The sequence below is a fragment of the Cyclopterus lumpus genome, chromosome 8 (assembly GCF_009769545.1).
Source record: "Cyclopterus lumpus isolate fCycLum1 chromosome 8, fCycLum1.pri, whole genome shotgun sequence".
Classification (NCBI taxonomy): Eukaryota; Metazoa; Chordata; class Actinopteri; order Perciformes; family Cyclopteridae; genus Cyclopterus; species Cyclopterus lumpus.
In genome coordinates, this window is record NC_046973.1 from 20,114,611 (window position 1) to 20,129,331 (window position 14,721).

At 44.1% G+C, this 14,721-nt stretch overlaps 2 protein-coding genes and 1 non-coding gene across 4 annotated transcripts; all 3 read right to left on the reverse strand.

The window, feature by feature from the left end:
• Window positions 1-434: 434 nt before the first annotated feature.
• LOC117735709 (transmembrane protein 100) lies at window positions 435-3,013 on the reverse strand. The gene is made up of 2 exons (XM_034540532.1): window positions 2,964-3,013; window positions 435-2,842 (listed from the first exon to the last, which is right to left on the reverse strand). The coding sequence occupies exon 2, from the start codon at window positions 2,766-2,768 to the stop codon at window positions 2,385-2,387; it is 384 nt and encodes a 127-aa protein (XP_034396423.1). The 5' UTR covers window positions 2,769-2,842; window positions 2,964-3,013; the 3' UTR covers window positions 435-2,384.
• A 2,843-nt stretch (window positions 3,014-5,856) lies between these two features.
• Window positions 5,857-11,414, reverse strand: LOC117735394 (tubulin epsilon and delta complex protein 2). 2 transcript variants are annotated; one of them, XM_034539971.1, is made up of 10 exons: window positions 10,869-11,357; window positions 10,041-10,099; window positions 9,525-9,749; window positions 9,209-9,431; window positions 9,038-9,091; window positions 8,851-8,929; window positions 8,441-8,585; window positions 7,765-7,851; window positions 6,706-6,899; window positions 5,857-6,606 (listed from the first exon to the last, which is right to left on the reverse strand). In XM_034539971.1, the coding sequence occupies exons 1-10, from the start codon at window positions 10,970-10,972 to the stop codon at window positions 6,457-6,459; spliced, it is 1,320 nt and encodes a 439-aa protein (XP_034395862.1). In that variant the 5' UTR covers window positions 10,973-11,357; the 3' UTR covers window positions 5,857-6,456. The 2 variants fall into 2 exon arrangements, with proteins under 2 accessions (XP_034395862.1, XP_034395861.1); XM_034539970.1 differs by having other exon boundaries at window positions 9,209-9,749; window positions 10,869-11,414.
• trnat-agu lies at window positions 10,589-10,661 on the reverse strand. The gene has a single exon. It is a non-coding gene; the product is annotated as a tRNA-Thr (tRNA).
• Window positions 11,415-14,721: the final 3,307 nt, after the last annotated feature.

Consider the following 14,721-nt stretch of genomic DNA (forward strand, 5'->3'; position numbering starts at 1 on the left):
CCGCAGCAGAGAGAGGTAGATCTTCCCTTTAGTAAGATCTAAAAGGCAAAAGGGAAATCACTTCACATCTCTATCAAACACATTCTGGTCACCTGTCATTAATATTTAGTGTCACTGTCACAATACAAGCTTGAAAATCAGCAAGTACAAGTATGCGAGCGCGATGTAATACACTGCACAGAGCTAAAAAAGAGCATACTCATCGTGTCTTTTGTCAGTATATAAAAGGTTCAGAGAAGATTTACTACACAACGATGAACTTGGCATCTTCACCGCTGCCTGTAATGCATTATATCCCCTAAGAATAATACTGCTCTGTTAAGGATGACTGATCCCAATCTAAGAGGGAAAGGAATGACCTCCTGCATTTGTTTTCCAGCATTACCTCCTAGCCCCCCCACCCCCCCCACCCCCCCCACCCCTTCTTCCCTTCCTTTTCCTAGTTTAACAGAGTTTGGCTGACAATCAGCATGCAACAGAACATCTAAATGCACACTGATTAGCAAAGACATGTGTGAGATGAGGACTAATAGTTGCCTGTTGAAGCAGCTGGCCTGCAGGGCGGTCTTTGGCATTGTGTGTTAAGTGCTACCTCTTGGTGCATAGACACATTTTACTCAGCAACAAGCGTCACCGATCTGGGAGCCAGAATCGATGAAACGGTGATCAATAATAGTTCTCGAGGTTAAAGGAGGGCTTTTATGCGACTCCTTTCAGCTCCGATAAACATTCCGTGTTTTGCACTTCCGTGGTTTGTATTTTCCATCCCATGTTACATTCGGTGCCAAGAATATATTTAAGACATGACTAAAATGCCATAGTGCGTCTCATCCTGTGAGACCACACACCGAACAGAAAGCACCTATTCACAGCTGTGGAGTTGAGCACAGCTACATTCACTCTTTCCTCACGAAAGAAAAAGTGTATGAAAAGGAAACCCCAGAGAACAGCCTTGCACTATATTTTCAATACTTCCCACTATGAGAACAACATTATCTCATTTTCTTTGGTAAGGAGTGATGAAGACAAATGTCTGTGGACTATGAGCCTCACATTTAAGCGTGTGCTGCTGGGCTATATAACAATGGGGAAATGAGGGGATCAAGCCAGAAACTGGGGATTTAGGATGGAGGAAGGCATGTGGGATGAATGAAGAGAGTCCTGTTGGGCTAAAGAGAGAGAACAAGGGGGGACATTCTCAGGGGTTCAGATGGAAACGGCGGAATGCGACAGAGCCTTTTTCCATGAGTGCTTGCTCAAGGCACCAAGAGGGAGGGGCCCTAGGGGAGCAGGATCAGTCAAAGTGTCCCTACAGTGGCATGTCCCCTCGGGTAGTGTCCTTCAGTAATCCTGGCCTGTCCTGTGTGGGGTTGAGGTGCCCCACAAAGACACTAGGCTGGCCGTAAATGCGCGCACATTGAAAGGAGGGCAGAACGTCAGCGCCCCACTCCTTTGTAGCGTGAAGCTGAAGCTACAAAAGGCCTTTCGTGGCATGTCGCTTTACTAGAAGTCCCTCTCGCTTGGCTTGGACATGGCTACATGTGCACATCTTGTTGTTTCTCAGTAGTGAAGTCCAAGGTCCAACAGACCAGAATCTTTATTTGAGCACGCACAAACACCTTTCACTTCCCCAGCAGGTCCTCTGCCCTCTCCGGCTCATCGCTCACACGGATGCCACTAAGATCCCGCTGGACTCAAGTTCCACTCTCCCGTTGCGTAAAAAAAGCTCCCAACACATTGCTGCGGTGTCACAGGACGAGTGAATGACGCTGGCCGCTGACGCGGGTGCGCTGCTCTTTCGGGCCGGGTATCAGGTTGCCGTCTTTGGCCCACTTCTGGCCTCTTGGAGAGTCACCTGTCCTGGCAAGAGGAATGCTGCGACTGACGTGCCTAGTGACGCCAGCATTGACTCCGGCAGCAGCTCTGCATAGCGTGTTAGGTGTCTGCGCGAGCTTCCCCCTGTGACTGCTAGTGCATATGTGAACGAAGGGCTGCGAGGGCTAAGAGGGCCGTGTGTCCGCGGGGTAAAATATGCATGTAGTGTGCAATGCATATTTGTGTGTGTCTCCTCTGAGGTTGTTTTGACACCGGACACCTGCTGTCTGATGGTGAAAGAGCGTGTGAGGCATTGGTGATCCCTCCTTGTCGGTCCAAAATGGTCCAAACTTTACAGACTAAACAGATACTTCCTGCCTATCTGTCCTTCCACTCTTTCTCAGCTCAAGTTCTCTCCGGTATGAGCTGAGCGCAACTCTGTGATGAAGAATAGAGGGGATTTGGCGGTGGGAGGAGGTGTAGTGGCGGCTTCTTTAGCCAACCCTTGAGTTCCCAGCACTGGGTATGTCTCTGCTTTCAAGTTCCTACCACTGTTTTCCCCATGTGCTTCACAGGGGACACTGCTCAGAGGTGAACGAGCCTCCCTCTTTCTTTTTCCTTCTCTTCTTCTTGTGGACAGTCCAACAGGCGGTGGCCATCAGCAGCAGCAAAAGGCCCATGACAAGTAGAACCACCGACACCACTTTAGTCTGAGGCAGGTCATTATAGGTGTAGGTCACCCCGGTTCCCGCGACACCGATCACCAGAGAGATGATGCCAAAGGGAAAGATGCAGCGGTACCAGGACTTCTCCATGCCACCGGTGGCCTGGGACAGACGCTCCAGAGAGGAGAGCACGTCGGGGACTTTGGGCCCGCCAGCCTCCAGGGACTGACCCTCCTGCCCCGTGTTGGTCTGGGGTTGGCAAACCAGGTGGCCTGTTGTACAGCCCATCCTGATTTGTGCGAGCTGGTGGATCCTGAAGCCAGGCGTGGGCCTCTTGGATCACGTTCGCAGTCAGCTCTGGCCTGGAGATGCAGAAAGAAATAGAGAAAAGCACAAAAAGAGAGAAAGGAGAAGGAGCTTTCTGTGACACCGGAGAAATGACTGAAGATGAAGGCTTCTACGTCAGCGCTGAAATCCACTCACACTTTCTCCTTCTCTCCCTCCCTCTCTTGGTGTTTCTCTGCCGTCTCTCTGGTAGCACATTGTACACTCTGCTGAATGTGGTGGCAGGGGGGGCCATATATAAGGGGCCGTGGCTCGGGGTGGAGCTAGTGTGGCGGAAAACAGGGAAGTCCGAGTGCTCTGATTGGTCTTCTTCTGTGTGACGTCAAACATTGAAGCAGAGAGAATAGAGGTTGATGATGCACAGGAAGGGGGAGGGGAGAAGAGTTAACTGCTCCATCTTTTCTTCATCTCCCCGTCTCTGACTCTCAATTGCTGTCTTTTCTCTCCTTTGCTGCAGTATAAAAACCTCCCCTGAAGAATACAGAAGCTCACCGCTGACTGGAAATCCAAAAAGAGAAAAGGGGGAATTCCACACCACCTCAGATCGGAAAGTTACTTTTTCCATCTCACGTCGCACGCACCACATAGCAGCACAAATGTGCAATCACGGCTACCTCCACATGACAGTTATATAGTGATGGTGTTTCCACTGCAGCAAACAGCCAACAGAGACCCTATGACCACCCACACACTCCTCCATTTATGTTTATGCAGACAGCCGAAGACACAGATTTACAGAAGGTCATCAAATATACAACGCCTCTCTAATGTTAGTGTGTAGAATAATGAGCATGGCCACACGTGACAGAAATACACAGGCAGCCTCCACTGCTTTCCCACCCGCCCACACAAACTGCTGGTGGTCCTGCGTGGAAGGAGACTCGGTAGTAGTTAATCCTCCAGCATCTCTCCCTCTCTCCCTCTCTCTCTCTCTCCCTATCTCTCTCTCTCTCTCTCTCTCCCTCCCTCTCTCTGTCTTCAGCAAAAAGAAAATCAATCCAGACATTTTCCTGAAACTTATCTCACTCCTCCACATCTGAAGAGCTGTGTTAGGGAAGGATTTGTGTACGCAGCTGAACGTTTTTATCTTCAGGCATTACTGGATTTATTTTAAATATTTATTTTTTGAAAATGAACCGTGAACTTACTATTGATTATGACAGTTTGTTTACTGAATGGCTTTTGAAATGTATGCTTTCGAGTGTATTTAAGGATGCATGTGTTATGACACAGCATGCTTCTTTGCTATGCATGAAAGCTGTGACCTCACTACAGGTATAAAGTCATCTCTAGAAGCTTTGAAGGTGTAACAAATATAGTGCATGATATATTGAGTATCTAAAGAGACATAGATGAGGAACAACTCAGCAACCAATACGATTTAATTATGGGTTTAAAAAAAACAAACATAACATATTTATTCTCATATGAATGCCCGACTTGCCTCCGTAGGAACAGAACAACTGGTCCATAGTTTAGACTAAAACCTTATAAATACTGGGGTGCATCAAATAATGAACCCTAATAACTGGTAACCACATTGACTTAAAGGGGCAGTTCACCCCAAAATGAACCACTGCGGCCCACTGTTCCTTAATAACTAAGGATGGAGAAGAATGTCCCCACTGTGGGACTAATAAAGGTGTACATTATTATTATAAAGAAAAACACATTTAGCACTACAAGCCGTGCGTCACATAGTCCCATTATCATGGAAAGAAGGCAGACGTCTCCAAGGCCGATTCCTCCAAAACTAGGCAGCTCACACCAAAACAATCCAGATTGCACAGTAGGTGAGAAAAATATGTTTTGTCCAGTTTATTTTGGGTTGAACTGTCCATGTAACGATCCCTGCTGTAGCTCACGCTGAAAAGAGCTAGATGAACAACAAAAAGAGTGAAAGAGGGGACGTGAGGAATGTGTTTGTGAGGGGCGGGCGCTGGAGAAAAGAAATGTTCAATAGGCATTTGAAGGAGAGCGGATTCTTGGAAGCACTGTTCAGTTTCTGTGGATTTGTACTTGGACTCCAGCACTGCAGTTGACTATGGCTCAAACAAAAAGTGAAAAGGAAAAGGGTGGAGAAAGTACAAGTAGGAAGGAATGTGAACGACAAAAGAAAAACCTATTCAACTCCGAGTGAGAGCAGCATACAGCCGTGTTGACATGGGTAAGAAAATGAAGCTTCCTCCACGGAAAGTATAATTGACTCGGATCTTTCATTATGTGACAAAGTGAGGTGTGAGGAAAATGGGACGAATGCGTGAGACACGGGTAACCTGGGCAGGGCCGTGCTGCTGGGAGTGGAGGAGCTCTGCTGGTGTCAGCCAGAGCCAGGCAGCAGCTGATGTATGCAGGTCACAGGAAGGCCGAGTTGCGTAGGCGCCACTCCCTCTGGGGCCCCGTGTGGTGTTGACATGATCTCAAGGATGCTTCCCTGCCTCCTGCACGACTTTCACACACACTGATCCGAGACCAGAAGCTCGCAGCACAATTCCACGGTCCAACGAGCGGTGGGACTCTTCTGGTGCTGGCTCGCAGGAGATCTTGCAAACACGTGTGACTGTATGTTCTAATGGAACCAGGAGCCATTACGCTCAGGAAGAAATGTGAAGCTACAAACATCATCTCCCTTTTGTAATCTTTGTATTCCTTTCCTCAAGGACCCTCCTCCCCCGAGCAGCTCTGTGACTTAGCCTGCTTTGAGTGTGCATGTTCCTGCGTTTGTGTAGTATAGGGCCCAGACACCCACGGCCTGCTGTGTGAACCCAGCGCCACCTGTTGCCCAGTCTGGTACAGCCCCTGCCATCCACACGTCATCTGTGTGAACCAGACTTTTAGGCCGCACGTACGCCCTCACACAGCATTTGTGGCGGGGGTAAAAACAAGTTTACCAATCTTCTCCGTACATATTATGCATCATTCCATGTAGATTATAGAAGCCCGGTATGGACCACAATATGGAGGAACATCATGGTAAGAGTATTGGGGTGTTCACAGTGAACTAAAACATACTGGAGACGTTACAAACACATCCAACTGACCGTTTATTGATTTCATGAAGCAATAAACACAAGTCACCTGCGAGTGTGTTCTATGGTCACTTCATCTGTGAATTGAGCGCCACCTGCTGGTACAGGCAGTGTTGCATTACCGACCTTGGGTTACATTTTCCCCATTGCAAGTCATTCTAGGAAATAAGTGTTACTTCGTACAAGAAGAGAGGAGTTAAAATATAGTTTAAACATAGAAATAGCATTGAACCATTACAAAAATAAAACCAAAAGCAGTTTAAATTGAAATACATATGAGATCAACTGGAATTACAAATATCCACACAATGAAATGTATTTGCCACATGCTGATATCATGTATTATACGTAGAGTAGTTTGGATAATATTTCAGATTAATTGAAGGGTTTAATGTCTCTCTGGCAAATGTTTACTCTTAATTAGGTACACCTGCTCAGCCTAAAGCAATCCAGATTAAATTAAATTCCTTTTCTGAATTTCATTTTATAGTGTTATTGAAATGATTCAACTGGTGTTACACTGGATTGCATCACATTTTATTTATCTTATGTGTGGAAAGGGGAGGAAGGCAAAGTCAAACTCAGTGTTGCATGCTCTGTAGTCAGTCGGGCTCAGAGTCCAGGACGATGGCCGGGGACCGCTCCCCTCCTTCACCTAGCAGGGAGTACATGTCTCTGAGCACACTGAGGTCGGGACATCCAGGCCCAGGTACCATGGAGGAAAGCCGAGGGGACAGCGAGTCCAATATAGCCTGTCACATAGAAGAAGAGACTGTCAGCACATTATTTCCTCAGTAGGTATTTAATACATCTCAGAACAGAACTAGGTGCTTCAAGCACACACCCCTCACCTGCTCGAGGTAAATCTCCTGTTGCAGCAGTGACACCCTCATCCTCAGCGTCTCCAGCTCTCTGAGTTCGGCCTCTGTCGTGTAGGTTACCGTCGGTGGCAGGGGTGCAATCATCCCGGTTCCCCCCACACCATTTGCCCTAGTGGGGCAAAGACAACCTCCCTCTGGTCTCCATCGATCCCATGCTTCCCACTCTGATGGAAAATACGGTTATTTTTAGAGCGTGAGCGTGAGCAACCGTACCCTAAAACGTTTTTCTGCTCTGCTGCCTCAGCTTTAAATAGCTGGGCCCTTGCCTTGACCACACCAGGATAGACGGCTTTAAAAGCCCACCGTCACAGAGAGGGGGGATCTGTCGAGGCCAAGGAAAGTACTGATCTGGCAACTGAGGTTTCACTGCGGCTCTGTTTTCATTTTCCATCCGCCGAGATGGAGGCGCTGCATTAGCTCGTTAGCGCGCCACATTCATCACAATCACTTTTTCAAACGTGGTTAAAATGCAATAAGCGATTAATCCCTCCCTTGGAAATAAAAAAACTAATAAAACTACTTACTGAATAGTGGATGTGAGACGCTAGATTGGCTGCATGTACTCCCAACACATGATGGAGGTGTGTGTGTTAAGCAGGGCGCTAGAGACGACTGGAAACTTCTCTCTCACACTGGCTTTAGCAACATGCTTGTGCTGCACTGGAGCTATTACTGCTAAACATAATCAAAAGTCCTTCCCTGAAGATGATACGGTCATTTGAGTGCTGTCAATGGAAAGCCTTCATTATAACATTATAATTATGAAGGTAATGGAAGTACACCATGTTACACACTGAAACCCAGACGCTCATTCAAAGAGCGTCTGGGTTTTTCTACCCAATCGTTAATTATGAAAGTCTGTGCTGTGGAATAATATTGTCATAACGTATTTTCTTCTGCTCTACGACCCCCCCCCCCCCCCCCCCCCTTTCATATAACCAAAGTCAGATTGACATGCCATTACTTTGGGAGGGAACACGTGGTTTGAAGAGGTAGGTTACGTTCTAGTGAAACCGGATTAATTCCAACCTTGCTTCGCTTGGTCGGCGACGTTCTGGAGCCGAGCGGCCGTCATCGGAAACCTCAGGCAGGATTCATCGTCGTTCGCCTCACCGCCTGCACAGAAATGTGGAAGGAAGAACAGAGATTCACCGGCAGTGTTATTACAGGAGGTAGTGGAGTGGTTTGGTTTAATTGCCCTGTGTTAATTAGTTCCATGTTTGTAGTCCGTGTGATTGTTAAGAGACATACTATGCTGCTTTCTTTATTTAAATGTGTTTAGGTCAATCAATTTCCCAGTACAGACACATGAAAAGCCCGGATTTAAATCATTAGAGCTTTAAAAGTTGCAAAATGACCTCATCTGATATCACATTGAGGGTCTCAAAGTTTCACAAAACAACAACATTTTCTATAATATGCCACCTTAAAATATCCTGAACATGATTGGCGGAGGCTCGGCACGGATATATATTTGTCTAAATGGCTCTCAGAAAGTCCCTTCCTGCCAACTCCCTGAGCAGTTTCCTCCAAAATTATAACACCCACACACACACACACACACACGCACACGCACACGCACACGCACACGCACACGCACACGCACACGCACACGCACACGTCATCAAGCGCCTTCTTCTGTTTCTCCTCATTCCATCACTGCTAATTGTGTGTGTTTGCGTGCATCATCTGTTCAGGCTCTTACCCAGCTCTGTGGTTGATTCTTGCGTCTGTTTGGCCAAAAGCTCCGTTGTCTGGCAGTGCTGGTTGAGGTCATGACCTTGCTGAGTCAATCTGTCGACCAGAAACCTGGTCTGATCTGGGGAACCACGTGGCCAACCCCTCGGGAACTAGAGGGTTCAGAGAGGCCGGGTCAAGGACAAGAAGCCGGATATCAAGACTGCTTAGATGAACGAACGCGTACTCGTCAAATTTGTGCAGGCTCTTAAGAGTCATACTAATTTCCGACAGCTGCACAATGGTAATCAGTGAAATTGTAACTGCAACACTACTAGAGTATTTTTTTTCCCAAACTCAACATTACACAGCACGGAAAAAACAAGTCTGAAGCTTCCAGCTCATTTTGACGGCCTTCACTAGGAAAAGGAAGGATACCGTAGCTCTCATTCTCTCCATGAAGTGACTCCTCCCAGGCACGGGTTCCCTTTGCAGGCCAGCAACTTTGTCCCATAACCTAATGGTAATGTAAAGAGGGAAACTTAGTGTCCAAATAGAAACTGTGAAATTTGCTGTAAAATGTAAGGGGAAAAAAAACAAAACAAAAAAAACTGGTCTTGGCCACCTGTTTTGCTGGCTCCTTAGAGATCTCCATTTTGCCGTCTGTTCAGAAGCTTTCCTGCCACGAAGCGAAGGCAAACGGAATGATTAGAATAGCAAACCAACGTCCACCCCCGTCCGACCGTGACTCTCCAAAGTGTGGCTTTCTTTACGGTCTAGTAGTGTAAAAACATACCCGTTCCGTGGAGGTAAACCGTGAGCTCCGGGCTCCTCCGTCTGTGAAACGGGCACCGCGTTATTTGAAAGAGCGGAGGTCGCCGCAGCTCGGCCCGGGTCACGTCCACTCGACGAGTTGCTTCTAATAATCTTCTTTTTAGAGTGGAGGGTAGAGGTGTGCAACTGACCCAGATCTACAGAGCCAGACCCTTTCCTTGCTGCCTGGTGATGCACAACGCCATCTGAAGACAAAGGGCACTTCTGGGTTATGCTTCTATTAATTGTGGTTTTGCTCGCTGAAGGTTCTGAGCCCAGTGTGGAGGGCGCCGACGGACCAGGCCTTTTGTGCTCGTTCGAGGTGGACCGATTTCCTTTAGAAGCTGCAGTTGCCTGCATTCCTTTGTGTGCGACAGCTGTAGTGCCGGGTTCCTTTTGACGTGGAGATTGTCTGCTCGAGGCTTTTTTAGAATATCCTGTGCCAGTGCGGACCCGAAGGGCTTTCTCCAGGGCTCGCTCCAGCAATTCCATATCTTCTTTTTCCCCCGGTGAGGCATCTGTATCTGTGAGCAGCATGCAAACATGCGGTTAGTTGGTTTTATCAATTAACCTTTGTATAATCTGAAATCCTGCGGATACACTGCTCTCGTACCTGCATCAATATAAAATACTAAAATGAACGATTCATTTTATCACATTTTACATGTTAAATTGAATCCCATATTTCAGAATATTTTTTGGGCATATTGTCGTTTCATCTGCGTGTGATAAGAGATGAAAAATGACTCTTTTTTTTCCCCCTTCTGTGGATTAATGAACTTTGTACCTGACAAACACATAATTAGTTTAATTACCTGTCGCAGCATCATTTGCACACTGGGCCTCATCAGAGCCCGTGTTCGGTTGTGAAGTTCTGTGGGAAAGACGTCATGTGACACTTAAAATAACCAGGTGCACAATTAATTAAATTTGGACAACAATGTAGAATAAAAATAAATAACATTTGCACAACGGACTTCAGTGTTAACAGGCAAATCCCACAATGCAATTCTGTACTTGATCGACTTTTCGGTTAGCACAATGTTACCATCTAGATGAATGCAGTTTACCACAGATCACAAATGATAATGTGTTTTGCTGGTTGTTATTTTGTGTGCGTTTAAACATCTTATGTAATGATATACCAGCCAATACAATTTAAAACCTAAACACGTAACATAAGCAATCGTTTTTTTTATTAATTATTAAAAAACGTTGACAAAGATAAATGTACATAGCTTGAAGAACTAGTGTAGTGAGTGCTTTCTGATGGGTTTTAAATAAAAGATTAATTATAAGCATCTTTGGCTTTACTGTTTGCGTCAAAGTGATAAATCCAAAATAGAGAACCGTGGTCGGTAAAAGGCACTGCTGGGATTTGAACCCAGGATCTCCTGTTTACTAGACAGGCGCTTTACCAACTAAGCCACAGCGCCCTAATAAGATTTTCAGACCCGGAGATGGGCAATAATCAACATTATCCATTTACCCATTATGCAAGACGCAATGGGGGAACATAAGGTTTAACATCCATCTTATATTTTGCACGCACTTATACGTTAAAGTTCATAATAACGTTATACGATTTTATATACAACACGATTGTTTATCGGTCCTTAACTTCAGAATGAAACGTTACTTACAGGGTGTGCAACAGTTCTCTGTAGAGCTGAACACGGTCGTCCATCTGGGCTTGGTCCGCTTTGCGGGACTCGACCGCCTGCGCCACCAGGGACAGCAGGGACATGCTCGTGCACAAGAAACCATTACCAACTGTTTAACTGTCGGGTTTAAAACTCGGATTGAACGTCAGCAAGCGTTCACTGGTCACAGGAGGTGTGGAAAGACATCGCCCGATAAAAAAAAACCAGCTTGTTTTACGAGCAGACAAGCGAAATTTAAAACTTTAGCGCATGCGGAAGTCACGTTTGCCCGTTTCTTGCTTTAAAAAAAATAAATATTATTATAAACAGTCACAGTGAAAGCAATGTGAAGGTCACAAAAAGGTCCAAAAGGGGGTATCGTCGTCATTAAAAATCTTCTAACGCCGAAGCAAATACGTAACGTTAGGGTATTTGTCAAGATAAACTGCACGCGAGCGGAAACTTTGCAAAAACCTGTCTCCCTCGCGATCAAAGTTCTCACTTCTCGCGAGAAGTGGTGTCCTTACCAGGGACCCTGGTTGTCATAGCAACTCATTTGTACCCTGTTGGTTATGGATGCTCAATTTCGCCATTGTGAGAAAAAAAATTAGGATCCTGTGCACATAATTATGACTTAGCATCTCATAATTATGACTTACTATCTAATTATTAGGAGTTAGCATCTCATAATTATGACTTACTATCTCATTATTATGACTTAATATCTCATAATTATGACTTACTATCTCATTATTATGACTTAATATCTCATAATTATGACTTACTATCTCATTATTAGGACTTAGCATCTCATAATTATGACTTACTATCTCATTATTATGACTTAATATCTCATAATTATGACTTACTATCTCATTATTAGGACTTACTATCTCATTATTAGGACTTACTATCTCATTATTATGACTTACTATCTCATAATTATGACCTACTATCTCATTATTAGGACTTAGCATCTCATAATTATGACTTACTATCTCATTATTATGACTTACTATCTCATAATTATGACCTACTATCTCATTATTAGGACTTAGCATCTCATAATTATGACTTACTATCTCATTATTATGACTTACTATCTCATTATTATGACTTACTATCTCATTATTATGACTTACTATCTCATAATTATGACTTACTATCTCATTATTAGGACTTAGCATCTCATAATTATGACTTACTATCTCATTATTATGACTTAATATCTCATAATTAGGACTTACTATCTCATAATTAGGACTTACTATCTCATAATTAGGACTTAGCATCTCATTATTACATTACATTACATTACATGTCATTTAGCTGACACTTTTATCCAAAGCGACTTACAATAAGTGCATTAAACGTACAACTCAGAACAACAAGAATCAAGAAAGTACAGTTTCTTCAATAAAGTTAAACTACAAAGTGCTATCAGTAAGAGCCATTTAAGTGCTGCTAAAGTGCTACTACGACGCTACCTTCCCTATTCAAGGTATAGTCGAAAAAGATGTGTATGACTTACTATCTCATAATTATGACTTAGCATCTCATTATTATGACTTACTATCTCAAGTCGAAATTATGAGATAGTATCTCATTATTATGACTTACGGGATCCTATTTTTGTTCCATGGTTTCTCTCTGTTTGTATGTCACGGCTTCGCCAGGGGAGAAAGATGGGGAACTAATCTGATTTGAGCACTCATCTGGAGTAGGTTAACTTCCCAGCTATCAACAATGTTATGTTGTTATTGACATTAGACATGATACATAAATGGTCTGTAGCATGACACAGTCATTCACTTTTCACACAGCAGAAACGTTGGCTTCTAAAGCGCAGGTGTAAACGAATAACATGAATGATGGCTGCATTACATTTATTAATGCCATATTTATAGCGACGCCATAATGTCATAAGTTACACCCTTTGCATTTTCTGCAAAGATCTTCTGTAGTTAGTTTGTTGTACAGTCTGTCTATCAGATAACAAATATATAAATACGAACTAGCAAAATATTCTGTCAGTCACAAGGAGCCAAGTGGCATTTTATTGTAATAACAATATTAGAAACATGAGATGGCTGTTTGTCAATTATTAAGTCAAACTTTGCTCAAACTAACAGAGGTTTTAAGACAAGAGGCTCCTACTGACAGAGAACGTGGTAGCACGATTTGATTGGCATGTATGCTCAGGGAACTTTGCCATTTTTTTTCTTGCTGTCAAAAGTCTGTACATCTTGTAATGAATTTCCACTTTCTGAATAAATCTGTCTAATCTGCATCTTAATAGTCTTGCTACTATCAGTCTTCTATCCATGTTGTATCCCTGCAATTCAATGCTATGCAGCATTACTAATGTTACGATGTTCAACATAAACAGATACTGTGATGTTTCATTTTTCCTCTTTGAGTTTCTTCTATATTCTTGTTTTTTTAAATCTCTTTTGGAGCTTTTGTGCTGCGTACATGTTTCCCTCATCATAGCCACATTTATTCTGCTTTTCTGATTGCCATGATGTAATCAAAAGCATGAGATCACCAATGTCAACGAGCGGTCCGGTGAAATGACCTCCTGCTGCACTTCCTACGAGGCCTGTTTACGAGTGTTTTGGATGCAGCATCTGAAAGCCATCCAAGGCATCAGCATACCTCGCATACGGGGTTCTCAGCAGACCAGCCTGACAAACAAAAGACAATTGCGTCAAAGAATCCGTCAGTGAACACGGTCGCCAAACATTTTGTTTTTGTGAACTTCTCCTTTTTTTTAAAAATGAACAAATAAGCACACAAGAGGATATTAAGTTTGCCAATTTTTCCCCAACTGTCCCCCTCTGTTATTGAACCGCATCACTGGCACAGATTCACTTCCCAAAGCAATTTATTGTAATGGCAACAGCTTGCTGGCCCTGTCGGAGGGAAGTGAATCATCTTGTTAGCTCATCTTTACCCCCACCAGCCTTCTGTGGCTCAGTAAGCAGCGCGGGGGGGGGGGGGCGTCTCAGCTGCCAGCATCTGACACTGCAGCCATAGCTGCCAGACTAATATCAGGCTTTGACGGTCACACACACACACACACACACGTACACTTTCTCTACCCCACACATGGGAGCACAGACGCGCTTACACACAACATACGCATGATTATACTCGCTGCATACAATCATTAACCGGTGGACAATCTGCTCAGCAAACAAACAACTACCTCTTCCATAATGAATTAGCAGCATGTTTGAAACGTAATGGAAACTAAACACCTGGAACATCCTTAATTGGCAGTGTATAGGAAAAGAGAGAAGGAAGCTTGTTATGTTGGTCAGACCAACGACTGAAGACTCACAGGTTCTCCTTGGCTATGTGTTTGAGGCGGATCAGGACAAACACCTGTGAATCTCACACCTGTGAATCTCACAGGTGTTTGTCAAGCTAATGCCCTGCTCCAGTTCTGAACCCCTTTCACCTCTCCAAATCTGACACCTTCAATTTATTCTTCAACAAGCATTTGGTATCTGTTGAGGATCCAAACGCCTCAATTTAATTCCATAAAAGCAACTTTATATTATCCTTTTCTTGGTCTTTGGTTTTGCTAAATTATCAATTCTAATTTTAAAAAAACGTTTTGAAAATTACCAATAGAAAATACAAGGCATGGGCCTTGTGTTGACCGACATGTGTCTACTGTGTAGAGTAGAGAACTCAGCCAATTTAACAACACTGCAGCACCGTCATAACAAAGAAAATTGCATATACATTTAAATCAATTGTGATATATATATATATATATATAAACTAAAATGTTGGGAATAATTTCAGTGGCACCAGAGAGTAATAGAAGGTGTTCAATTTC